At 35.7% G+C, this 26,615-nt stretch overlaps 4 protein-coding genes across 4 annotated transcripts; all 4 read right to left on the reverse strand.

The window, feature by feature from the left end:
* Positions 1 to 2,713: 2,713 nt before the first annotated feature.
* Positions 2,714 to 4,786, reverse strand: LOC100264587 (protein MIZU-KUSSEI 1). The gene has a single exon (XM_002272262.5). The coding sequence runs from the start codon at positions 3,970 to 3,972 to the stop codon at positions 3,163 to 3,165; it is 810 nt and encodes a 269-aa protein (XP_002272298.2). The 5' UTR covers positions 3,973 to 4,786; the 3' UTR covers positions 2,714 to 3,162.
* A 37-nt stretch (positions 4,787 to 4,823) lies between these two features.
* On the reverse strand, positions 4,824 to 13,435 carry LOC100242295 (protein Dr1 homolog). Its single transcript, XM_002272151.5, has 6 exons — positions 13,069 to 13,435; positions 12,868 to 12,930; positions 11,089 to 11,178; positions 7,558 to 7,652; positions 5,345 to 5,413; positions 4,824 to 5,176 (listed from the first exon to the last, which is right to left on the reverse strand). The coding sequence occupies exons 2-6, from the start codon at positions 12,920 to 12,922 to the stop codon at positions 5,018 to 5,020; spliced, it is 468 nt and encodes a 155-aa protein (XP_002272187.1). The 5' UTR covers positions 12,923 to 12,930; positions 13,069 to 13,435; the 3' UTR covers positions 4,824 to 5,017.
* Positions 13,436 to 16,000: 2,565 nt separating this feature from the next.
* LOC100247390 (wall-associated receptor kinase-like 8) lies at positions 16,001 to 19,405 on the reverse strand. The gene is made up of 3 exons (XM_003634228.4): positions 18,031 to 19,405; positions 17,815 to 17,931; positions 16,001 to 17,412 (listed from the first exon to the last, which is right to left on the reverse strand). The coding sequence occupies exons 1-3, from the start codon at positions 18,845 to 18,847 to the stop codon at positions 16,226 to 16,228; spliced, it is 2,121 nt and encodes a 706-aa protein (XP_003634276.1). The 5' UTR covers positions 18,848 to 19,405; the 3' UTR covers positions 16,001 to 16,225.
* A 1,769-nt stretch (positions 19,406 to 21,174) lies between these two features.
* On the reverse strand, positions 21,175 to 25,810 carry LOC100252503 (wall-associated receptor kinase-like 2). Its single transcript, XM_002274926.5, has 3 exons — positions 24,409 to 25,810; positions 24,152 to 24,262; positions 21,175 to 22,489 (listed from the first exon to the last, which is right to left on the reverse strand). The coding sequence occupies exons 1-3, from the start codon at positions 25,217 to 25,219 to the stop codon at positions 21,258 to 21,260; spliced, it is 2,154 nt and encodes a 717-aa protein (XP_002274962.1). The 5' UTR covers positions 25,220 to 25,810; the 3' UTR covers positions 21,175 to 21,257.
* Positions 25,811 to 26,615: the final 805 nt, after the last annotated feature.

Genomic DNA, 26,615 nt, shown 5'->3' on the forward strand with positions numbered 1-26,615 from the left:
TTGCTAGGTCCTTCTCAGTTGCTTTCTTTTTAAGGTGCATTTGGACCATAACAAAATGAATTCATTCAGAAGGTGCTAGATAAATAATTATTCTCTTAGACAAACATGATATATCTTTTGAACCAAAAACTAAATAAATCTTCCTGTTCTGTTCTTGCAGAACATAAATCCAATGGCACTAGACTTTGTACCCTAATAGGACACATTCATGGGCATCACACGATATGATGGCACATTGTAATGATGATGTTTCAACTATGGATTCATGTGAAGAAAATGATATGTGAAACATAACAAGTCTATTCAAATATCATTGTAATGCCACACTGAAGTCTCAAGATATCGACTCTTATTTTCCTTTCAACAAAGAAAGAACTTCTAAACAGAAAGCTTGCTTTGTTCAAAGGCGAAAATGATATATATCATCACCTTTCAAACAATAAACCCTTCTTACCCAACTCTGATGAAGATCAAACCTTGCTCTGTATCACTATGCTCAAGCTCATAGTTAAGAAACCAGAACTTCATAAATCAGATAAGCACCTAGAGTCTTCATGGCGACCTGGATTCACAGGCCCCTTTAGACAGGCCTGAACTTGGCCCTCAGCCATACTACTATGATAACAAACCAGCAATTTTCCAAGCTTCTTAGGGATGGGCAATAGCCCACAGCTTACAGTAACCAGGCGGTTGCCCTTAGATGGTTTCTGGATGGTGTTTCACCATCTTTCCAATAAAATTGTACAGTAAATGCCTACTTACAACACATTCAGATGGGAAACAAAGCAACAGATTCCATAGCCATAGACAGTTAAAAAAGAAAACCATGAACATTCACTAATCCTTTGTGATTTCAATTTGATAATACAAGCATGTAGACACAGTATAGACCATGGCTCATATACATGAGAGAGGAGAGAGGAAAGCAATAAGCATTTAACAATGAATGCAAGCTGAGTACCATTTTGATGTTGAGGGTTGTTATATCAAATCAAAATCATGTTTCCCACAATATTCCACACATCTCCAGGTGTTTTGCTGGACCATGAGGCAAGCTTTTTGGGTTACTTCAACGGTCATTTTTCTTCTTGTTTACCATGACCTTTGCAAAAGCAATCCAATAGTTTATCTACCATCATGTTCCTAGCCCAATATAGAAAACCATTATATTTTATCATCTATGATGTCCAACTTGGATCCCTGGATCCCTTTATTATATATCTTACCATTAACTATTAAGATCAAATGACATGCAGCCTTATCTAGTACCATGGACACATCTTTTTCCTTGATTTTCTCATGAAACAAACATGACACCCTGCATGTTTCTTCCTTTCCCATGTCTGTTCCAGTACTTCTTTTCCAAACAACAATCCATGCTACACTGTACTGTATGAACTTGCAGAGTGGTAGGGGCACCTGTTGCAGTAGTAATGAGGTAAGCAAGCAAGCAAGGGTGCTTTCATCACAGCAATTAATACCATAAAAGCAAGTGGCCAAAAGCCAAGCAAATAATAATAATAATAATAAAAGCAAAAAAAATAAAAATTCTTAAAAGAATGATGAGTAGATGATCAAAATGACCTCGGTTTTAGCAATTGTTATCCCAATTGGATTTGCCTGTCCCAGCTGTAACCCACACTCTCTGAAATCCCCTCTCTCCTTTTCTTTTCTTTTCATTTCTTTTCCTTTTCTTTCCTGAGAAAAAGAATGTATGAAAGCCTTGAAACTAGGGGAGGGACAACAACCTTTTGAATATCACAAAACTGCCCTTGTAAGTCCCTCAAACAATGAGAGCATGGCAGTCAACAAGATGGAGAAGAAAAGCAGAATTGTGCAGTGCTGTCAGGGTTGGAATTTCCTTTTCTTTATTTTTATTTTTTTCCTTTTTTTTCTTTATGGGTAATATTGCTTTTGTGGACTTCTATGATTAGGGCTTTAATAAATTTCTTGGGATCATACCACACAAAATTGTGCATCAAAATCAATGATTGGAACAAACTTTAGACCAGATGCTGAAATTTTCATGGAATGCATGGCCCTAGCTGCCAAAATAGAACATGAGAGAGAGTGAGAAAGAGGAAAAGGAAAAACCCTCCCAAAAAATAAAGGGAATTGATTCAAGATAGTTTTCTTTACAGAGAACTACAGTTATCCATGGAAACACATAAGTTAATTGTATAAAAATGCAGTCATCAATCAATTTCTTTCACTGGTTGAATATCCTAGATGATCCAATCTATTGTGGTGGGTATGGTCAGTATATGTGGGTTAGGCCCCACTAAGAATCTGAAAGGTTCAACCATAGATTCCTCAGTTATAGAAATAAAATAAAATAAAATAAAATAAAATCACAAAAAAATAAAAAAAAATCCTTGGTGACCATAATGGGATAGAAACAAACAAGGAATTCAATACTGAAATAATTATTTTGCAAGGTCCTATGTAGAAAAGGTTACATTCAAATGGTTACATATAGTGGACTCCTTGTCAAATGCCCTTATAAACCATGATAAGATGTTCAACCATAACTTTATTGATGCTGAAATTATCCAGTGCTAACCACATATAGAAAAAAGATACAATATCTAGATTGTATAGGCAGTTTGTTTATGATCTCAATAATGAAGTACTCAGCAATATACTACCTTTTGGTAAGTTCTGCCATTTTTTTAATTCTAAAATAGTTTTACTTTCACATAAGAGAGAGAAATGATGTAAAGGTGGAAGCAAGACATCTATCAACACTCCATTATATGACAAATCTGCAAAAGAATGGAAAATGGAATAAGCCAAATTGCAAAGACAATCATGACTGCACTAGCCTCCTTGTCTAATCACTTGAGAAAGGATTGATTAAAGAAAGGAAAAAAGAGAAAAGTTTATACATATACACCTTCATCACCCCCCACCTAACATCAAGTTATAGTGTATAGCCATCCCCACCCTAAAACTAACAAACTAACAATAACCCCATTTTCCATTTTGACAGGAAAAAAAAAAGAAAAAAAAAAAAAAAAAGAAGGAAGAAAAAGGTTGGAGAGATGTGGAGCTCCATTTTGATGGGTCAAGAGCCAAGCAAGTATCATTGGGTTTACTCTTGTAAAATCTCAACAACACAAAGGGAAAATTTGGTAGCTCAGACCTTCCTTCCATGGCCACTTAGACTCTAAGCAGGTAGATGCTAAGTTCAGGAGCTCCATTGCTGTCAGGGTTCATCATGTAGAAAGCCTCTGAATCTCTAGACCCAATAACTCGCTCGAACTTGGCCCTCATGTACATGAGTTCACCATCCGACCCAGTTTCAGGTCCTTCCCCAGGCAAAACCCCTGCACCCATTGAAATTGGTTCTACTGCTTTCAAAACATTCCACTCTTTGGGTCCACACTCGCGCTTTGTTGCGAATCCACACTTCTTCCCATTACAGTAGGTCCTCCACAGAGGCTCTTCCAGCAGTCTAACTGACTTCTTCTCTTCTTCTTTGTCACACTCCAATGCAATTCGAACTAACCCAGATGCCATTTCTCGGACTAATCCACTTATTGGGGTGGCCAGTTCAATCAAGAAGGCTGGTTGGGAAGTGGGATCCTTTTGGAAGGCAAAATGTACGTGCCCACGTCGGTTCCCGAAAAGAGTACCGACCACTCTGGGGCCGAGACCATGTGGTAATTGTGATCGGTTCCTGCCGAAAATGGTGAGAACCGATCGAAGCCTGGAAACTGCAACGGCCTGCAGTTTCTTCTTTGGTGTAGGTGTTTGTGCTGGAGCTTGAGCTGGAGCTGCAGCTGGAGCTGCCACTGATGGCTCTTGCACCACGCCCTTTTCGTTCTCCTTTTTGTCATCCTCACTAGTGTTTGAGGAGGATTTGAAGGTTGGAGTTTCGTCATCTTCGTTGCTAACCTTCCTAGTCCAGTGGAAGTGTCTCTTGGAGGAGAAATCTTGAGAGTTGCTCCTAGCCATGATTGTCTTCATCTGAGAAAGCAAATCAGAGGGAAGCCTACTCCTTAAAGAAGGTGGGTGATGATAGAAAGAGAAAGAGGGAGAGAGAAAAAAACAGAGACAGATTCTGGCTTCTTCTCTTTAATGGATTTGTGGGGGCTTTCATTTATTCTTTGTTTCTAGTCCTTTGTAGAGAAGAGAATCCTGACAAAAGAAACATAAGGTGCCCCACAAACTGTATTAGGAGGGGAGAATAGGGACAGCCAAGAAGAGAGAGTGAGGTATTTTGAAATGGAGGAAAGGAATCTTAGGAGACAATGTCTTGTGTTATTTCACTTTCTAGTGGGGTAGGGGGAGTGGGGATTTTCTTGACTGATTCTTTTGACTTGAATCCAAAAGATAGTTTATATATATGCAAAGATGAGAACTAAAGCCACAGGTAAACCAGAGCCATCACTATTCACTCTAGACAAGCTCACCACACCCTTCTGCATCAATGTCTTCTAGTGGTAACAGTCATCTGGGTTACTTTGCCCCTTATATTGGGTGTAGAGTCCACATATCACCCACCTGCGATGCTAACACCCCATCATCCTTCATCCTTCATCCTCTATCCTTCATCCTTTTCAACATTGACACTTCAATCACCAGTGGGAGACACCAAAAAACATCCCTCATTTGAATGGTCCTACAAAGGGCATCCTAAGTGGAACCCATTGGGAATTTGCTCTTAAGTGAGCACCAATAGAAGAGATTCAAACACATGGCAAACTGAAGAAGTCCTCCACTATACAATTTTGTTCTCAAGGGTATCTTCCCCTTTCAAAAGAGTAATCATAAAAGTAACACCCACATACAAGTGATTACGTATGGAACAGAGGCAATTTTGGACAAACTCAAACTAATTACATTGAGTTACAAGCATAATCCATAGAGAGAATAAAAATAAACTGCGAGTCCATATAGGTGCCACTACTCTTGCAAGAGCTTTTGTACATAACATAAGGGGGATTAGAAGAATATATGGGATACTCAAGGATGCTTGCCTATGGTCCAAAAGAAAATTGAAGTCCTAAAATTAGCTCTCCAAACTTGGGTCAAGTTCTGATTGTTTTTGGATAGAGGCCCCACCATTCATTCTTGCGCGTGCCTCAGCAAACATCCTCTGCTGCTCTGCCAATGCTTCTTCCTCGGTCATTTCCGCTCCATTGCTCCACTTCCCACCTTTTATGGTGTCCTGTTGGATTGCATTTCCAAAAGAATTATCAAAGAAATCTTGTGTGCGGTATTTTAAAGGTGCAATCAGAGTTCAGCTACCGGAAACAACAAACAATAGATAGACAAACACTCTTGTGCAAGGTCAAACTCATTTATGGGTACAGAGAATGAAGAAGTGAAAAATTACCATAGTTTCAAGCTTGTGTTGTTCATATGCAGCATACACCTCCTCAATGTACTCCCCAAATCCAAGAACCTGACAGTTAAATCACATGTATAAATCATTATACAATATGTCACACATACTCTAGTGTAAAAACTGAAAAACCCAAAGATTGTAACTTAAGCCCATAAATACACCCAGTGAACGTATGCATGTATGTTTTTTTTTTTTTTTGATCAGTAAGTAATATGTGTATTGCAAATATGCCTGTATGTGTACTACACTCATTTCTCTAATTAACACAAAACAACCTATTCCAATGTCTCCAAGAAGTTGTGTCATTTCTTTGGTTCCTAAAAGCATAGAGAAGTATTTATGAGGCCAAAACATATCATATGCCACATTTTTTGTTCTGTTGGTTCCTGAGGTGTGTGGGTCCATTAATCCCAAAAATTTCATATCTGTAAAGCCAGAAGCAGGCCTCAAGTGGATAATCTAAAAGTCCACCCCATACATATTAGTTGATCATCCTTCAAATTCTCTCATTAAATTTGCCTTTATGAAAGGGAGAAAATGATTAGTGCAAAAATCATCTAAAAGTCCTCGTAAATATTAGATGATCATCCTTCAAACTCCCTCTTAATTTTGTTTCTATTAAAGGGAGACAATAATTAGTGATATTATTAGCAAACATGGACACACAAGCAGAAGAGTGTCAGATGCATGCATGCAACAGAACTGGCATGATCACAGCTCCTCCATAGAATGACTAGCATGAAAATAAGACTAGTCACAAATATAAAGCAACATGGCATGCAATATTGTTTTCTTTGGTATGCACAGGAAGATTTGTACATTGCATGACACCTTCTCCTACCCTACCCTCTGCTCTAAACACCCACAGCCCATTGCATTGCTGTCAGATCAACAGGGTCATACAGATGTGAATATTAAATGCATATTTCGTTTCTCAGGGAACAGAATGTGGTGCTTATGGGCCCATATGGAGGGGAGAGGACACACACAGTTCACACAGCTAAAAATATATGCATATGAGTGCTGGTTGAAGAATCATAATAGAGTGAAGATAGGGACAAACACATATTTTTTTTTTTTTTGTTAATTTGATATTAGTAAGGACTCAGCTACAAGATTTGTCTTTTTGAGAGAGCCATGTTGATCATCATTTGTTACAGCCTAGAGGAAAACCCTACCAGAGCCATCTAATGTGATCATAGGAAGCTTAGGAATTATTTAATAGTGGAAGTGAAAACGGTTTTATTTTTATTGCCTTTTTATTTTAATTTTTGCATCATTTTTTATTATCATAGGTTCTGAAATATGGGAGCATAAAAAACATATCTTTAACGTTTTCTAAAAATGACTCCCTTTTCAGCAAATATTCAGTGTTATTGAAAATATGTTGCTAAAAATATTCAGTCTTAACCTGTTTTTGAAAATATGTTTCTAATTTTTTTTTTTTTAACTATTTTTTCATTTTAAATCATTTTTATTCCCACTCTGAAACAAGCCTTACAATCTCATTTAGACTGTAGGTGTATCATCTCCTTACGGTTGTAGTCCTTAAGCTCAACTGAGATAAAACTGCACCACACACATCTTATCAACACACCCACACACAAGAACACACTCTTGAACTAAATACTTATTGATTCATCTACTCTTTCAACAATCTTGCTGGCCACCTCTGTAGTGTTCATACTTCCCAGGAAACATTAGTTAATGATGTTGCACAGTTGAACATTTCTGGACTTTCAGAATAAATGGATTACTCTTTTGATCATCCACAAGAAAGATACTGAAATGGAGCAAATGTATTAGTGTAATTTTCTAGAATATGATGGCAATCATGGGTTACATAGACATATGCACCACATATCAGTAGAAAGAAATCTAGTGAAGACCTACAAGCATATGCATAATCCTACTGATAACAAAATTTCTCATTCCCCACTAAAACAGAAGGAACTTACATATCGGTCAGCAAATTGAAGAACTACCTTCCTAACAATTCTAAATAGAGAGGGGGTGGTGGTGGTGTGTTGGTCAGGTGGATTATTTTTTGGTGTGTAAACTAGCAGTTGAAAGTGAAACAAATATGCTGCAGGAAATATTCATAACAGACAGAAGACCAGCCAGAAAGGGGCAGAATACACACAACCATACATTCAACAAATGCCAAAACTAAAACATGAGATATTGGATGGGTTAAAAACCTCTAAAGCCTTGAGAACATGCTCAGGTGCAATGGTTCTTTTTTCTTCTCTGCTACAGACGTCATTGGACTCTGAGGAGATGAGATTAATAAACTCTGCAAGTGCACAGAACAGAGAAAGCAAAGTTCATCAATACAGAAAATGTAAGTGCTATAGGCATTTCTTTTTCTCCTCTGTTTGTGCACTTCTTGTATAATTTGTGTTCTTGGGTTGTGGCCCCTATTTCTGTTAGGTGCTTATTCTAATACAATTATTCTAATTTTCCTTTCAAAAGAAAAAAAAAACATGTTAGTTGCCACATACTAATAATAAAAGCTGGCAAACTATTGCACAAGGCCCTAGATTGAATTGTTAATTTCTCAGAGCTTTGTACCAATAATCAGTGTTTGAGTCACTTGAAAAAATTTCAATTTAACCTTTTGAAATTTTGGTACTAATATACAACTTAAATGTGAATTTTGGAACCTATTAATATTACAATCTGGTTTGAAACATAAGTAGCCATGAATCAAATGAAACAACAAACAGTGTCTTCTCTCATAAATGTGGTTTTCTTATAAACGATGATGAAAAAAGCAAACATACATATGAACTCTGCAACTATCTACCTTCCCTTTAATTCTACTGATGGAGCTGTGGAGGCTTCTAATGGAACTCAATGGAAGCCTTAGGAGGGATGTTGGAAGATTTTGACAAGGGGGAGGGCAAGTGCAGGGCGCCTTTATTTTTATTTTTACTTTTTGTTTTAGGATAAGATAATATAATATGTCCATTTAAAGTGCTAAAAGGGGCAAATCCTTGGCCACATGAAGTACACAAAAGACCACCTGATCAGCATGGTAAAAAAGATTATTTTACTAATCGCCTTATTCCTTAAGATGATAATACAATACAATAACCTTTTGTGGTGTGTTTAGGGACCAAATAAGAGTTCTTCGGTGGGTGGGTGGGTGAGTGAGTATGCATGTGTGTGTGGGGTGGGGTGGGTTTGTTACAATCCTAGAATAAATTTGAGGATAAGCAATTGTTGTCTACTTGTGAAATGGGGATATTGGTTTTTTTTTGGCCTTAAATTTGATCTGCTGGGTGGATTGCCTTCTGCCATCCCATGACAGGTGGCCACTGATGTCCCCTTCTCAAAGCTATGCCAATTGGTAATTCATTAAGTGCATTGAAAGGAAATTGATATGATAGAAGATAAGAATGAATCTGCATCAGGAGGCAGGCTTGCTCTGGTTGGTACCCTTCTAACACATGTTATGTTGGCTTCACTAACCTGGCTTAGTAGCTTTCCAAATTAGAAGAAGTTTTGGAGTGACCAGAAGAGGAGTACACAAATTTGTAAATTATGACTTAAGGGTCTGAGAAAAGGAAATCATTGTAGAGGAGAGCTCTGCTGTGAAAGCACTAATTTGGTTCAGAAGTGTGGTTCTCTGAAGAGTGGGAAGGTCTGGTTCTCAAGTGGGATTATGAGTGGCTTGGAAGTGTTCTTGGGGTGGGAATTTTCTTCTGCCAGAGAAAGATTACTTCTGTAGGCTACACTGCTTTTTAAGGTTAAAAGTTGCTAAAGTATAGCTTTAACATCTAAATTAGTCCCTACACGCCTTCCTGAACTAAGCTTGGTGCTGGTTGGGCTTGGGCTTAGATCAAATGGAAAAGAAAAAGACTTAAAACAAGCTTGAGCAAAATTCAACTAAACTGATAAAAGAGCTTGAACAAACTGCACGCAGGTCAAACTCTAGCTATTCACATGGCACCTTGGTCTTTATCATTCCTAACCTTAAGGTTTTCATTGATGAGATTTAGTCACTTTTGGTCCAGATTTTGATTAAACATTTTGTGTTCTGTAATGATATTGTCCTTTTTATTTCAGAAAATTGAAGTCTACAAAGCCTTAATCTCAAACTAACATTGATGAGAGGAAGGGGAAAACATTGGTTCATAACCCTTAGAGACTGAGGACTCTTTTGGTCACTTTGGGTCCATATTTCGAAGAAGCACTTTGTGTTCTGTAATGATATTTTCCTTTTAATTTCAGAAAATTAAAGTATACAAAGCCTTAATCTCAAACTGCGAAAATCACAACCTTTGAGTATACCAAAAAACTCAACAAAAATACATACCCAGGACCTAACCTTCCACATTATCCCAAAGATTAGTGCTGTCTACCTAAATATCCTTCAAGTTTACAATTGACAGTTTCAAAAGCACAAGAGATCAGTGTTGTCAAAAGCAAAAGGTGATATCAAAGCAATAAGACTCCTTTTAGTCTAAGGCGAAAGGCGAAAAACAAGGCGATAGCCTAACTATAGTAAGGCGATAAAAACTATACATATATTTACCTATTCGATATTTAACTAATATAAGTGTTGTCTTCAACAATCAACACTATTAATTTTTCATCACTCATGATGTCTTATAAATTAACAAAATAGTAATAATTATTGAAAGTGTTAAATATTGTACCCCATATTATAAAAAACATCATATTGTTTAAAGATATTTATCCTATCTAAATGTATATTCTAATTTTTCAAACATTTAAAAAGCAAAATAAAACACAAAATAAGAGATCGAACATTTTAGAGAAGGTTTAGGTATCATCATCATAGTCATTATTGAAATTAAAATTGTCATTACTTCCATCAAGACTAGATTGATAACCCTCCATCTTATTATCTCTATGATTGATAATATAAAATTTTATCTTATACTTTGTTTAATCCAATATTAGATTGAATGAACTTATAATCTAAGTATGTTTAATCTTAATTCATGGTCAAAGGCGGCTTAATTCATGGTCAAAGGCGGCCTCTATGCCTTGTGCCTTATCCCAAGGTGATTGCCTAGGCGTTGCCTCTTTGAAGTTGCCTTGCCTAGGTCTTGAAAAGGTGACTTTTATCTACCCTGCCTGGCCTGATGGCCTAGGTGACCTAAGCAATCACCTTTGATAACACTGCAAGAGATTCTTCTGTTACTTCCCTTCCAATGTACCCGGTCAGTCTTGATTCCAACTTTAATCCACCAACCAAGAATCAAGTCATCAGCTGAGCAAGGAACTTTTAAACTTAACTTTAAGGCTCACATTGTTTCAATAGGAATTCTTCCCTATTTCTATCAATATAAAAAACATTGATGGAACTTAGACCTTAATGCAATTTTTTTCTCCCAAAAAAATTGCCAAAAAAAAAAAGGTCAGAGCAAATCCAACATATGTATCAAACCATGTACCCAAGGATGAATAACTACAGTCATATATGCCCCTAGAAATTCTTCTAGAATGTGGCCCTAATATATTGGGCATATAGATGGGGCAATCATAGTTTTTCAAGAATCATAGCAGTGACTGTTCCTGGTGTCTTCTCTTGCATTGCATATAAAGAGGGAGCAGAGTTATCAAAGAAAAATATTTAAATAAATTGCAACCAAACTAACAAACACCAACTATTATGGACAAAAACATTCAGTAATATGAAAACCAATAGGTAAAAAGTTGATATACATAAAGGATTTCCATTCTTATCTACTCACCTACACAACATTCAATCAGAAGGTCTTGAGCATCTCTTGCAACACGTACATCTGGGGGCAACATCTCCTTGATAATTTTTGTCATAGTAGCTGAAGAGAAATCAGAATTTGCATAAGCAATCAAATAAACTAATTTAAGTGGTATAACATCAAACTAAATAAGTGCCAAACCAGGTAATGACTAAATGAATCAAAACACATGCATAGATTAATAGTTCATTTCTGGTCACAACATGGGAGAACATGGTGCAACTTCTTAACATAGTTTCTCAAGATAGCCTCGTCTTTCAACATTTCGTTATAGAATAAGACGATTCTTGAGTCTGGTGCCTAAAATAATAAGATGATACTATAACGTAAGAGTCTGTGTACTGCTAATAATTCCTGACTGCTTGACTAGATATTACATCAACTAAATGGCAATATAATACCAATTCCACCAAGGGATGAAAGGAAAACTATCTAGTCAAAGAAAATCAGTTACAATTAACTGCTATTCCTGGTCCAGCAGTGTTTTTTGTTTTTTTTTTTTTTTTTAATCTGTAAATTTTTTTGTCCCCATTGGGACTTGAATGTGGAACCTTCCACAAACCCTCCCCAAACCTTTACCACTTGAGCTAGGCCTCAACGGCTATTTCTAGTCCAACAATGTTGTCTCTAATCTTCCACATAATTTACCCATGCTAAGCTCCCTCTCCAACCCAGGAAATCACAATGGCAGAGTTGCCCTCCATCACACAGCCTCAAACCCCTACCTCCCAAAACGTCCAACAAGACTTGGTTTGGCCTTAATAGAAAATGCTTCTCCAATGCAATTTTACATACAATATCAACTGGTTATGCCATTAGCTGTTCATTGTATACTTCTTGTATGCTTTCAAACGCCTTATGGCCCCCCCTTTCCTTTAATATTCTCTTTTGTTTTACCTATCCAAAAAAAGGAAATCAACATTGTGGCAATCTTCATCCCCATTCCAACCCATACAACTCCAATTGTTGTGGCATCTCTTCCTTACAGAATATTCTAATTCTTTGATTACACTCTTTCCAAATGCACCAAAATAAACATAAGGAACCATGCACCAATCCTTCCTTTGTCTTTTCTTCATCCCCTTTGTCTTCCACACTACAAGAAGGTTTTTCGTGCAAGAGATCATCATTAACATAAAGCTTCCAAGGTTTTTCACTGTGCAAGGGATTGTCATTGACATAAAGCTTCCAACTCTAAAAAAAAGGAATATCTCCAATAATGAATGGCCAGTTCATCCATAAACCTTAATAACCACTTCTAGAACTTTTCAAACATTGAGTCTGATGAAATTAAATTTGTAAATACACTAAAGTTGTAATTTTCCCACTTAGGCATCCACCTATACCACTAACTTAAAAAAAAAAAAAATTAATTTAATTTTTTCACAGGGTATTTCATCGGATTCAGTCCTCGATTCATCCAATTCAGTTGACAAATATATTAAATGAAAATTGGCAACAATTTATTAAGCACTGACTGGTGAAATTTAGTTAATTTAACTGGAAAATCAATCAATTTAGCAAAAAAAAAAAATCACTGTTTCAATTTTACTACAATTTTTTTTTAACATCTTATAATTATTGCATAAAATTGAAGCGATTAACCCATCGAATTTCACAAAAAGATGAACCCTTTAACCCAGAAAATCAGAAAACACGAAACGTAAACAAGAAAAAGAATTTTCCATCATATTCCTCAAAATTAACCAAAAAAATGAAAACAAGAAATTAGAAAAAGAAAAAACAAACCTTTTGGCAGAGAAGCATCCTCTTTGGACTTCCCGACTATATCCATAGGTTCCATTCTAACACCTTGAAACCAAAAACATAAATCAATAAATACGTATAGTTAAACAAAAATTAATTAAAAAAATATAAATAGAAGAGACAATGCAGATCTAAGTATCTAACCCTAATCGATACAGAATAGGAATTTGCGATTCGACTCACCGAATCACCGTGTTGAAATCAACGGAGGAGAACGATTGATGACGAGTCAACGGACTGGAGATGGGAGTTGTTGCACAGAAATCGGATGAAGCGGAGGAGACATGGTGTAGTTGATATACAAAGGCGACGAGTCGTCGCAGGATAAGAGGCTGAGTTCGTTTGCAGGCGATTGTGGGAAACGATCCCTCAAGCGCGTCGAATCCTTTCTTTTTTCCCACGCGCTGTAGGGCGCGTTTAAAGTGGCGTTCCCATGTGGGACTAGGAGTTGTGGTTCAAGCGTGCTGCGAACTTTCAGAAGAGCGCGTGGATAAGTATTGATATTCTTTTCCATTTTTCCATAATACAATTTTGTTTCTCGATGTTGGATCTGATGAACTTGCCAATGAGAGAGGGCGATGTGATAAAGCCGTAAAGGGCTCTCATGGGCCCAATTCTTATGGGCCCGGGCCCGGTCCGAAAAGAGCATTCCATTTGTTTTCGAATATGGCCCCCTTTTGGCATTTAAAGAAAAAATAGTCATATTTGTGGAAACTAAAGTTATAAAAAAGGAAACCTATTTGTATTGGGTAGAAGTCAAAAGCATTCAAAAAAAAAAAACTCAATATTAAAGCTTTTGGACATGGATAATTTTATTAAAAATGCCTATAACTTAAAAAGAATTTAATATGAAAAGTAACCACTATTTTGATTTATGTACAAAGTTATTTTATGTTTAATGAAAATTTAAATATTAATGTTATGGTGTTGATGTTGAATTTTGTAGGCTCGACTTATCCATCCCTACCATATGTTCCAATATGATAAGTAGGATCATAAGTAACATGTTGTCATATGTATCATCTGATACTTTGCTTACATGATTGTACATGTCTTGAATAAGAGTGTAACTTGAACATTTAACTTGACTCAACTTGAATCCAACGGGATGTTTGCATAAGTTTAGATAATTATTTTTAATACTTGGATTAGACTTGGGTTAAGTTTTTCAAACCAAGCTTAATTTGGATCGGATCTGGCCAAAATTTGGATAACCCAAACCTAATCCAAGCTTGAATTACTTTTTTTAAAAAATATTTATAATGTATGTTATCTTATATAATAATACTCATTTTCTTTTAAAATTTCTAAAGAAAAAATATCAAACTATAATTACATCATATAAGTTTTCATTTTTTTTAAAAAAAAATACATAAATTTATTTTATTATCTTGAAATTTTGGCTCATTTGCTAGAGATATATTAAGAAAAAGTTTGAAAAAATATTGTTGATAAATTTTGAATTATACAACCTAAACAACTTGACTAACATGAATTTAACCTGAGTTCAATAAAATAAGGTCAGATTAAGCTTAAGTCGAATACTTTAGGTTAAAGGTTGAGTTGTATTGGGCTTGGGTAATTATTTACTTCTTATCTAGTTGAATTCGTGTTAGAATAGTGTTGATTGTTGCTTAATTCAGGTTGGACATGAGTTAGCTATCAATCTAACCTAGCCCAACCAAGTTGCAACCCTAGTCCCTCATTGTTGCATAAGTGCATCGATGCAACTGATGTTAGGTTGGAATGCATGCTTACAATAGTGCCAACCCTACCTTAATAGATACTTGCTTATAATGGATCATCATTCTGTTAATTATCTGAATAAAAAGATAAGGGTGACCTTTTCAAGCTCATTAAGGTGGTCTCACAAGATTGGTCAACCTAGATTCCCAAAAATATTGGTAACAACTGGATCCCTTATAGAAGGTAGGTGATAGCCAACTCTCCCATGAGGTAGCATTGATTTTACCCTTGTATGGGTGGTGTTGACACACATCTCTCTCATTTCATGAAGGGTGAGGGATGCCTTCAAATCTATATCACCCTATAGCCTCTCTACTTAGTCTTCACACTCCCTTGAAAACTTTTCACATAGGACAAGGCATCCTGATGCCATTAAGTCTACTCGAGTTGGGAGAATGGCTTATAAGCTCTTACTTGGACCTTGTGCATCTCGGTGGTGGGTGAACTTGGCCTTCCCTCTATTGAGTTCTTAGGATATACTCATGACATTGTTTTGATGAATGGAGGTGGAGGTTTGTCAAGACAAAGGTAGATTATAGATGCATCAAATTTGTTTTGACCAAATTAAGGGGAGATGGGCATATCGCTTCTAAGGCACCTATTGTCATCCAATGCCATGACTTACCATGAGCATAAGGATATTGGTGCAAGAGCTCTCTTGTTGATATGAGTATGTGAAAGTTTCTAATTAATTGGATGGACAACTTCAAGCTTGGGTCTCTATAACCTTGGCCTATTCAAAGGGTTCAAAGATTCATTTGTAAAGAATATATATATAAGAGGATTATAATTGCTCATAGTTTAAAATCCCTAAGAGCTCAACATCAAGAGTCCTTGTAAAGTGCTACTTTATTCTCTACTTCCAATTAAGGACTTTTGTCACTCACTCTCCCTTACTATCCTCTAGTGCATTTTTCTCTCCCTCGAGTCTAAACATCTCATTGTCCTTATGTCTCACCTCCAATTGTACTAGCTACCAACAACCCACAAGAAACATATCTTTTAAAAATTATTACTTTTGTGTTGAAACCATTTGGAAATATAAATTTCTTAGTAATTAATCATAGACTGGATGATCCAAATTAAATTGTTTATTAGAATAAATATAAGAAGTTTAATTAAGAACATTGTAAAATTTTTTGAAATTTTCTATTTGTTACACAAAAAACTCTTAATTAATTGACTAAGACTTTCCAAACTCTAATTCCTTTCTCTATAATTTTTTTTTTTTACTTCATAGCTAAATTAAATAAAAAATCTCAAGATTACTCCCTTACCATCCCTAGGTTTGATTGATAGACCTGGTCTTTAAATGATCCACAAAATTAACTTTAGGTAGATGTGAATTAAATTTGCATGATGCTATATATGGTGGCTAACTTTAAAATGATCAGATTAATAGAGGCTCCTAATAATTCTATCACATCAAAATCTCCTTACCTTACATATTGGAAACCAAATTGATGGAAGAAAAGGTTCATAAATGCAGCTAAGACATAGTTCAGTAGCCTTAATGTATTACAACACAAGAGAAACATAAGCATATATCTAAATCTTTCCTATCATAATGTCTGAATTTAAGCAAAATCGTTGACTATACATCATATGAAGATGATTTCTTGTCATGCTGAAACCATTCTGTCGATGTAGAAGTGCTATCCAAAGGCCCCGTCATTTCAGTTACCATGGATTCACCCTTGTGGATATTTTGTGGTACATGACTGAAAGGTAGAAAAGATGTTCTGAAATGTTCTAACTCCTTTGTTACTTCTTTCATGGTGGGTCTTTCCTTTCCTTTGAAGTGCAAGCATCGACTTGCAAGGTTAGCAACGGCTAAGATCTCATCTTTTCCTCCCTCCTTCATAACACGATTATCAATGATATCGAATAGACGACCTTGTTCCAGTGACGATGTAAAATATGCAACCAAGCTTCTTTCTTCTTCCGATCTTGTTGAAGGAATTGGCTTCTGACCGGTTAACAATTCAACAAGGACAACGCCAAAACTATAGACATCACTTTTTTCAGTAAAGTGATTTGTTACAAAATATTCTGGATCTAAGTAGCCAAAGGTTCCTTGTACGAGGGTGGTCAAGTGGGTTTGACCTAAAGAGACCGACCTTGATATTCCAAAATCAGATACTTTTGCTTTATATTTATCATCTAAAAGTATGTTTGAAGACTTAATATCTCTATGATATATGGGTACGGAAGATGCTGAATGCAAATATGTAATTGCATCGGCAACTTCAGCTGCTATTTGCAATCGCATCTCCCATGAAAATGGAAATTCATTGTTCTTATCATGGATAAGCTGGAAGAGAGTTCCATTAGAGATGAACTCAAACACTAATAGAGGAACCTCGGTTTCTAAGCAACAACCCAATAACTTCATTATATTTCTATGATTTATTTGTGATAAAATCATAATCTCATTAATGAATTGCTCCAATTGGTCTTCATCAACTATCTTTGATTTTTTAATAGCCACGATTTTTCCATCAATTAACATACCTTTATATACAGTTCCTTGTCCTCCTTGCCCAAGAATTCGATTCTTGTTGAAGTTTTCCGTTGCTATTGCCAATTCTTCTGAAGAGAAAATTTTTGTCTTCTCAACAGCAATCCTATCCGAAGACATTTCTTGTTGCAACAATAAACCACCATTTCGTTTAAAGAAATGTTCTTTGCGCTTGATAACCCTTTGTTTCTTTATAAATTTATACAACCAGCATGAACCAATAATTAGAAATACCGATCCTCCTATCCCAAAGCTGAGACCTGCAAGGTAAAAAAATAATGAATGAAAATTACTTTACTTGAATATATATTTATATAGAGTTAGCAATAGAAGGGAAAATGCTTTAGTACCATCAAGAAAAAATATTGTCACATGTCATATGGAACCATGGATCATTATACTATAATTCATGTTAATTTGAATTTGCCCTTGTTCTTGATTTTCGCAATAACCAAACCCTAGATCCATAATTTGGTTTTGTCCCATGACACATGTCATGGTTTTTGCATCATCTGCCTCTTTATAATCAGAATAAATAAATATTTGAAATCAGGGGACCTTAAATCATGAATTAACTATGCCAAAAGAAAAAGCTTGAGTATCAACCCATTGTTCAAGGAAATAGGATCAATTTCAAAATATCATGAGAAAATCAGTATTACCTAGAATCAAAGGCTTTGGAGAAGTGGATGAAGTTGAAGTTGAACCTCTAACCACGCAAGAGAAACTGCCATCGGCTTCCTTGCGACATTCGGCGCAGTTCTTGCATACTTCCGGAACTAAGATAAGGAATAAAATATACATAATTTGAAAATGTCACCATCTTTTGTAATTGTAAGCAAATCATGAATAAGACTATGGGATTGAGTTGTGCATACCTTGACAAGCATGGGGTCGATAAGGGTTGCCTTCCTCGTAAGGCAGACAGGAGCAATTGTAGTAAGTATAATTTCCCACTTCCGCTCCGTTCAATGTGTTCTTCTGACACTGACTGCCCTCTACTGCTTCTTCTATCATCCAGGTCAGTTCGATTGAAGCCCAAGATTGCTGGGGAGAGGCTTGATCCGTTGAGAATCCGTTTCCCAAGGCAGCAAACGTACAAGGCGACTCACTGCTCAAATAAGAAGTAGCAGTAGTATTTAGACGGAAAAAATTGAGGTTAGATGGGATTGTGGCTTGGCAGCAGTTGATGCCAAAGCAACCACCATTACCAACAAAATTGTTACTTGTATTCTGGCAAAAGGACGAGCAGCCCGCCAAGGTAACCCCACTGCGGGTGACGAGGACAGCGTTCCCACACCCTATCACCCTCAAACTATTGCGTTCTGCAGAGAAAAAGAAGGGGGTTTCTTTCAAGTCGATGCTGTCCCACGTCCGGTTGGTCTCCTCCTGGTTTTGGCAGTAGGCAGGCATGGGAGTTTGAACTGAAACAGTTTGGTATTCCACTGAAATCTGCTGCACCTCCAGATTGATCCTCGGATGACTCAAGAGGGGTGTTGGGAAAGAAGAAGAACTGTTGCAGCTGATGGCGAACCATTCGTTATAGTAGCAGTCCTTGCCTACGCCGAAAGGGTAGGGGATGGAGTAGTTTCCGCAGCGATCTTCGCAGCCTGGTTTAGCCGAAGATGGAGCAGCTGCCGATGCTTGTGTCAAGCATAGTATCGAGATGAGATGGAGCAACAGTGACCCAATCATTGTTCCTTGTGTAATTTAACTCCATGGAAGCTCAATGTTCCCTTTTTTTTATAAGTGGGGATTGCAGGAAGAGAAATTTCCGAGAAGGAGATGTGGTTAGGCCCACAGAGGTGAAAGTCTACCCCTCATATTTGAACTTCTGGATCTAAGTTCTGGCATTTGGTCAAACGACGGAATTCATTTGAATACCTGACTTCAACAGAAATGTTGATTTCTTAACCTTAAGGGCCACTCCTTCCAGTCCCAGGGCGGTCCTTCGAAAAATTGAGCATGGGAATTGGCCCACCATCTGCCACTCGTCATTCATCCATTTTTCCACTTTACTCTTTGAAAAATACTAACTTGAGTTTCAGCCTTGACCCACGACTAGCCATCACTTTCACATTTCAAGGGGTGCGTGCACAAATAGAATGGTTCAAAAATATAATTTTGGATTTCAACTTGCCCATTTGACCTGGCCGCTCATAATTTTAGAGAGTATGACCACCACGTGAAAATGTGGTTTTTTATTCCATGATATTTGGAAGTACTTTACCAACAAAAGATATCTTAGATTTTTCTTATTTTTTGGGTCGGTTTTTCAAACGATTTTTAGCATGATTCTTTTATTTTATTTAATTTAGAGAAAATCATGTAAAAATAAACTATCTAAAAATAGAATTTTTTTTTTTTAAAAAAATTTACTTTTCAAAACACATGTTAAAACAAGAAAAATAATTCCATAAACATGGATTTTAATAGTAATAATAATTAAAATTTCAATATCACCCTCCAATCATTCTCTCTTAATGATAAACCTTTTTTTTTCTTTTTTTTTTCTTTTCATATTTAATTGTTTGTGGATATTTAAAATTAAATAATAATATATATTAGAAATAATTAATGGAAAAAAATTAATATAAAAATAAATAATTTAGAAGTTTAGGATATGAGATTTTATATATTCATGTTAAATAAAATATTTATTTATTTAATAAATCTTATAATATATAAATTAAATAAATATATCTTTATTATATTATTTATATATTTTTTTAATTTAAATTTTCATAGACAAATGAGAATCAATGATCATGATTTTAACTTTTATTTATGATTTTAATTCAACGGTGTACCCAACTTTTTGTTAAGTTAAAATGTTTAATTCTTTTATTTATATGAAATGAAAACTCGACCGGGTTCTAACTTTTACTAAGTTAAAATTTTGAATTTTAGGTACGCAACCAAGTTGGTACATATTGAAAGTTTTGCATAATAGGATTATGATACTATTTTTTTTTTTTGGGTCAATCCATTGGATCTAAGTTCTTGTTAAGCCTACTATGGTCTGTAAGTAGCTCTGCCATCATCAAAGCTAAGGAATAAGAGAGAGAATTACTAATAGTTCAAACCTAATTCATACAAAAGGAGATTGTCCCTGAAACAGGTACATTTGAATTCTAACTTTTCCCTGGCCATGGACTATGTAATGTAAGAAGAGTACTCATGTCTCAATTTATCAAGAAGCATGGACCACTTAACAAGTGTAGAGTTATAAAAGGCACTAGACATCCTTATCATCCATGGAGAAATGTCCCAGGATCACACTCAACTTCAATAGCAAAACTATAAGCAATTGACAAGCCCGTCATTTACCTGTTAAAAAACAGCTGACTAGCCTGATTTGAGGAGGACAAGAACATCCACATCAACCACCATCAAAGAGTACCATGTGCTCAAGCAGCACATTGCCCTCAAGGCTTAGGAAAACTTGAGAAGATACTGAGAACTTGGGAGTCTATAATAGGCTTAGGTTCTTGAGTTTTAGCATGTGTCCTACACAACAATAGAAACAATAATTTCATTTTGAATCACAGAGGCAACAACAAGAGTTTCTATGCTAGAAATAATCAACAATAATTTCAGTTTAGTTGTGAGCCCATGCTAAACAAAGAAGTCAGTGCATTGGCTAAGGTACAGTGAGAACATTGTTTGCCAATGCTAACAAAGTGGGTGGTGCATGATCTTACCAGGAATCACTTCAACTGTGTTGCCCACTAAAAACTTCTCCCCGAGCTCATTGTGGACTATAGTCTGATGACCAGAGGCTGTGCCAATCTGAATGAAGCATTGCCTTAAAGTCCCATTTTAAACTGTTCTGGGATCCAAATTTATTCAGATTTGAATTCACAATTTTGTGATTTTTTGGCGGAGACAAAGTTTGTAATCAGTAATCTGATAACTTCTTTCAAATGAGACCAGTGAATTATAGCTTCCAGTTGATTTAAGATGGTTAATTTGCAATGACAAATTTCTAACTTGGAGGGTGCCTTCATTACTCTATGCAATAGATGAAAACCAATTAATTATGGAGAAATGAGTAATAGCATTGTGTAGGAAGCAAAATAAAAAATTGTACATAGCTTATTAATCATCTTATGTTATACATAAATGGTTGAGAATCAGATGAGGAAAATGATTTCCCACAACTCAAATTTGAGGCTATTGAAATCGAAGTTGTAGCACCATCCAAAGGCCCCATTGTTTCCACTATACCGTATTCATCCACTATACCGTATTTATCCTCATCAAGAATATCTTGTTGAGAATTTATCGGCAAAGAAGACATTCTAATACGCTCTAACTCAAACGTCACTTCTTTCATTGTAGGCCTTTTCTTGCCACTCAAGTTCAAGCACCGCTTTGCAAGGTTGGCCATTGCCATAATTTTCTCTTTCTCACCTTCCTTCCTAACTCGATCATCAAGAATATCATATAGGTGATTCTCCTCCAATGATAAAATAAAATGTACCACCAAACTCTTTTCTTCTTCAGAACTTGACCAAGCAACCGGCTTTTTCCCTGTTAAAAGTTCAACCAAAACAACTCCAAAACTATATACGTCACTCTTATCAGTGAATTGACTTGATTGAAAATATTCAGGATCTAAGTAACCAAAAGTCCCTTGCACGTGGGTAGTCAAGTGAGTTTGATCAATGGAAATGGACCTTGATGTCCCAAAATCTGACACTATTGCTCTATACTTTTCATCTATAAGAATATTACTTGACTTGATGTCTCTATGATAAATGGGTACGGAAGATGATGAATGCAAGTAAGCTAGTGCTCCTGCTGCATCTACTGCAATTTGCAAACGCATGCTCCATGAGAATGGGAATTCATTGTTTTGATCATGGATGAGTTGGAGTAAGGATCCATTGGAGATGAACTCATAAACTAATAGAGGCACCTCTGTCTCCAAACAACATCCGAACAACCCAACTATATTTCTATGGTTGATTTGAGAAAGAATCATAATCTCATTGATGAATGGCTCTAATTGACTTTCATCAACTAAATTTGATCTTTTAACTGCAACAATTCTTCCATCATTTAACATGCCTTTATAAACTGTACCTTGACCTCCATGTCCAAGAATTCGGCTCTTGTTGAAGTTGTCAGTTGCTTTTTCTAACTCCTTAGATGTGAAAATTTTTGTTTTTTCAACAATTTCACTAGAAGATAGTTGTTGCTGCAATAATAGACCGCCATTTCGTTTAAAGAATTTTTGTTTGCGAATGAACTCCCTTCTTTTTTTGACTCCTTTGTACAATCCGAAACTCCCAACAAGTAGAAGAAATGATCCTCCACCTATACTAAGACCTGCATGGCTCAATAATGAATAAAATTACTTTATTATGCAAAATATGTGTAGAAAATAAGAATTTTGATAATGTTATAATATATATATATATATATATAAAGTTAATTCTCATATGAATACTAAACTGCTACCATTAAAACTATTATATATACTTGAAAAAAATTCCCATGAAAGAAATAGTAAGATTCACTTTAGACCTGAGAGAATACATATTGTTTGGATATTAAAGGCAGTTACAAAATTTGATTTCAAATTTAAAGAGTTGAACATCAAGGAAAGAGAATGTATCGGCCCTTAAATAAAGGAAAAACTAATCATTATGCATCAAACCATTAATTAGCATGGCAATAGAGAAAGTTGGTCCCTAACCAAATATTCAAGCATACCTTAACCAAAATAAAAATTAGTTCAATAATTTCCTAAGCACAAATGGTCCAATTCAACTCATATCTCCAACCATTTGACCTATTATAATAGTGTTAATGTTATAATAAAAGATAGACTAAGAGAAATTACCAAATAAGAAAATAAAATGAGAGTAATAATGGAACTAAGGTTTAATATGAGAAGTGAACAAGGAGATTAAAAAACATAATCCTAAAAGCAATTGAAAAATTCCACTATGAAGAAAAATGATTGGATATAAGCATTTATGTGGTTTAAGTTCATCAATCATTCCCAAACTACTTAACTATAACCTTCTAATTTTAGCTTCACACTTTTTCTTTAGGAACATACTTCAAATCAATACTGAACTTAATCACAATCACTTCTTGATGTTCAATCAAGAAGAAAATGAGTTTTACCCCAATTTAAAATCAATAATGAGATAATGGATGGATGAACTAGATGAATTAACCCTTTTTTTCTTTTGTAAGAAAACCTATCGAACACCAATTTACTATTCAAAACAGGATGGATTTTCTTTGGAAAGAAGGAGGAGCTTAATGGGAAGTGTATAAAGCTACTATGTTTCTCTTCAATCCTAATTTTGAAACTTGGATTTCAATAATGAAAATTGAGATCAAGGTTGTGATTCATTTAGAACATTTTAGAAGAGTTTGTTTGTTTGATTGTTTTTTGACCAAATTATGATTTGGACAAATAGATACATATATCAGAGTACTGCCGACTCTCAGTTCTAAGGATGGATCGATCATTCTTAAAGATGAATTACAAAACAGAGCACAAAAAGATTAGGGAAAGAGCACAAAAAGATTAGGGACAGAGCACAAAAAGACTGGACAAAACAGAGCACAAAGGGTGGGGAGGAGGAGGGGAAGGTCTTCTATTGTAGAAATTAACGAAGGCAACTACACCAGAATTATCAATCTAGCCACCCAAACCCTTCATAACATACTTCTTTTGAAGATTAACATCTAGCATTTGATGATTGTGTGTTCAGTTTAACCATTTCAAACCATAAAATTTGGTTTAGAAGGATCATAAACCTTATATGACTTAAAGTAGCAACACCAAAGTAGTCAGAAATTAAGCCACTGGAAGTGTTGAGAAGAATGAAATTTTGATGATTGAAGCTAGCTTCTTCAAAATCTTTCGTTCATGCAAAATTCATCAAATACCAAGTGTAATTTTCAAATGAATTATGGTCCAAACAGAGATTCTGATAAAGAAACAAATCAAACCAAATTGAAGGTTACCTAGAATCATAGCTTTTAGCTGCTTCGCCATTCTGTTGCTGGCAAAGCAATGATATTCAGTCCCTATCATGCCACAGTCAAGAAGGCTGCAGTTGGCACAAGCTTCAACCACTAAACATGTACAAAAAAAAAGATCAAAATTGATAAATTATATACTAATTCTTTGAATTTAGAGGAGATGCAGGGCAAGCCAGCTTGTTGAATTCTATTAATTCTACCCAATAAAGAAAGGTAAAAGAAAGAAGAAGAATATATACCTTGACATCCATTGGGAAGATAAGGGTTCCCTTCGTATCTATGCTCACAGCTGCAAATTTCGATAGTTTTTCCGGACTGCCAGTCAAGATCTTGAAGGTAACAGCTTCCCAATGAAGTAGTTTCCATCTCCCAGAACATGACCAACGGAGCATAGCCGGAATTGGTAGTATTAGCTGGATCAGAGTTGTTGTTGGCGTACCAGTCCCTACCGCCCATGAAGGCATATGCGCAACCCTCACCTGTCTTGACATAACTCACATTGTACATACCAAGGTGAGTGGATTGACTATTGTATGAAATTGTGGTTTGGCAACACTTTATGCCATAGCAACGTCTACGTGTTCTAGCAATACGATTATCACAATTGGATGTGCAACCCGCTAAGATTTCATCGCCGGTGGCGAGGACTGCGTTGGTGTCACATCCCACCACCATGAATATGTTATGAACGCTGGAGAAACGGAAGGGGCTTCCACCAAAATCATTGCTTTTCCATGTTCCGTTATCTGCACATAAGGAAGGTATGGGACTGTTTACCATCACAGTTTTGTATTCCAGTGATACGTTGAACAGCTCCAGGTTGAGTTCAGTGTGATTCAAGAAGGGCTTCGGAGGAGAAGAAGAATCGTTGCAGTTGATTGAGAAATAATCATTGAAGTAGCAATCTTTCCCGATGCCAAACGGGTAGGGAATGGAAACATCGCCGCAATAAGCGACACAGCCTTGCTTTGCCAAAGATGGAGCTGCTGAAGCTTCGTTTAGCCATAGTAAGGAGACTATTAACTGAAGCAACAAGGTGACCGCAGCCATATTCTCTGGTCTATTGGGTTTTCCAGAGATAGAAAAGGGATGATTTAAAGGTTTAGCCAGAAATCTTGACTCACAATAAATTTCTCATTTCAATTCCAAATAATGCTTCTGCTTTGTCATTTCTCAATTGGGCGAAAAACCCAGCTCGACCTCAACCAATTTGGTTTGGTCGCCGCCTTCCACTGACTTAAAATCCAGACGTGTTAAAACTCAACTCAATCAATTGCTTTGACTCACAACAACCACCCACTCCTCATCTCGCTCCTTATTCTCACCTTACACTTCTAGAAACCAAATTGTAAGCTTGAAAGTACCAACTTACCCAGTCTCCCTTTCAGCTCTTAAAATACCAGAGCCTCGCTTTGCCAAAGATGGAGCTGCTGAAGATTCTTAGAGGGACAGTAAAGAGATTTTAGCTGAAGCAACAAGGCCAGGCGACTGACTTTGCCTCTGATCTTTTGGGTTTCCCACAGAGAGAAGAGGAAAGAGATAAAGGTTTAGCCAGCAATCTTGACTGGATCAGATGCTTTGATCGACCACAGCCACCAACCGCCCCACATTTGACCTTTATCAACAAATTGTCTTGATTTCACCCTGCACTTAAATTGAGCCCCTTGAGTCTGACTCCCCACCGGCCACCCCCCACTATTTCGCTTCACCTCTTTGACAAATACAAAATTTGAGTTGTATAATATACCCACATGCCACCTTCACTTTGAAAAATGTGAAGATTGATTTTGTGAGTGAAAGACAAGAAAAAGTAAAAGATTAGATTATTCTATTTAAACTTTAGACAATATATGTACAACCCAAATTTCAAAGAGTACCTGGTCTTCGTCAAAGAATCATGATTTAAAATAGAATATGATCGATGTCCAACTAACGAAGTTGTGGAAGCATTGTACATTGACAATAAAAATAAAAATAAAAGATATATAAAAAAAAGACATTTTTTCATATTTGATAGTTATATTATAAAAAATATTAAAATAAATAAATATAATAAAAATTAGTTAGAAATTAATATAGTTTTAAATTATTTTATTTGTATATTTATATTAAAAAGTGAATCTCTAGAAAACAAAGATCCATTGTCTGGTCTTTGTCAAAGAATCCTGATTTAAAATAGAATATGATCATCGCGTGGTCCATGTCCAACTAACAAAGTTGTGGAAGCATTCCACATAGACAATAAAAAAAAGAAATAAAAGATATATCAAAGAAGACGTATTTTTTCATATTTGATAGATATATTATAAAAAATATTAAAAAAATAAATATAATAAAAATTAGTTAGAAATTTATATATTTTAAAATTATTTAATTTGTAACTTTATATTAAAGAGTTAAAACAAGTGAAATAAATTTGAAATGAGATGAAAAATAATTTATTAAC

The sequence above is a fragment of the Vitis vinifera genome, chromosome 17 (genome assembly GCF_030704535.1).
Source record: "Vitis vinifera cultivar Pinot Noir 40024 chromosome 17, ASM3070453v1".
Lineage (NCBI taxonomy): Eukaryota > Viridiplantae > Streptophyta > Magnoliopsida > Vitales > Vitaceae > Vitis > Vitis vinifera.

Bases quoted from the DNA above. Each gene is read 5' to 3' on its own strand.
- LOC100247390 (XM_003634228.4), bottom strand. From the start codon at position 18,847: ATGATTGGGTCACTGTTGCTCCATCTCATCTCGATACTATGCTTGACA. The intron at 17,932-18,030 runs GTATGCACAACT...TCCTTATCTTAG, and splicing joins TCGACCCCATGCTTGTCAAG to TTCCGGAAGTATGCAAGAAC. The intron at 17,413-17,814 runs GTAATACTGATT...TTTACCTTGCAG, and splicing joins TCCAAAGCCTTTGATTCTAG to GTCTCAGCTTTGGGATAGGA.
- LOC100252503 (XM_002274926.5), bottom strand. From the start codon at position 25,219: ATGGCTGCGGTCACCTTGTTGCTTCAGTTAATAGTCTCCTTACTATGG. The intron at 24,263-24,408 runs GTATATATTCTT...GTACATGTTTAG, and splicing joins TCTTCCCAATGGATGTCAAG to TGGTTGAAGCTTGTGCCAAC. The intron at 22,490-24,151 runs GTAACCTTCAAT...TGAGCCATGCAG, and splicing joins GCTAAAAGCTATGATTCTAG to GTCTTAGTATAGGTGGAGGA.
- LOC100264587 (XM_002272262.5), bottom strand. From the start codon at position 3,972: ATGAAGACAATCATGGCTAGGAGCAACTCTCAAGATTTCTCCTCCAAG.
- LOC100242295 (XM_002272151.5), bottom strand. From the start codon at position 12,922: ATGGAACCTATGGATATAGTCGGGAAGTCCAAAGAGGATGCTTCTCTG. The intron at 7,653-11,088 runs GTGAGTAGATAA...GTGCACTTGCAG, and splicing joins TCTGATTGAATGTTGTGTAG to AGTTTATTAATCTCATCTCC. The intron at 5,414-7,557 runs GTTTTTAACCCA...TTTAACTGTCAG, and splicing joins ATGTTCTCAAGGCTTTAGAG to GTTCTTGGATTTGGGGAGTA.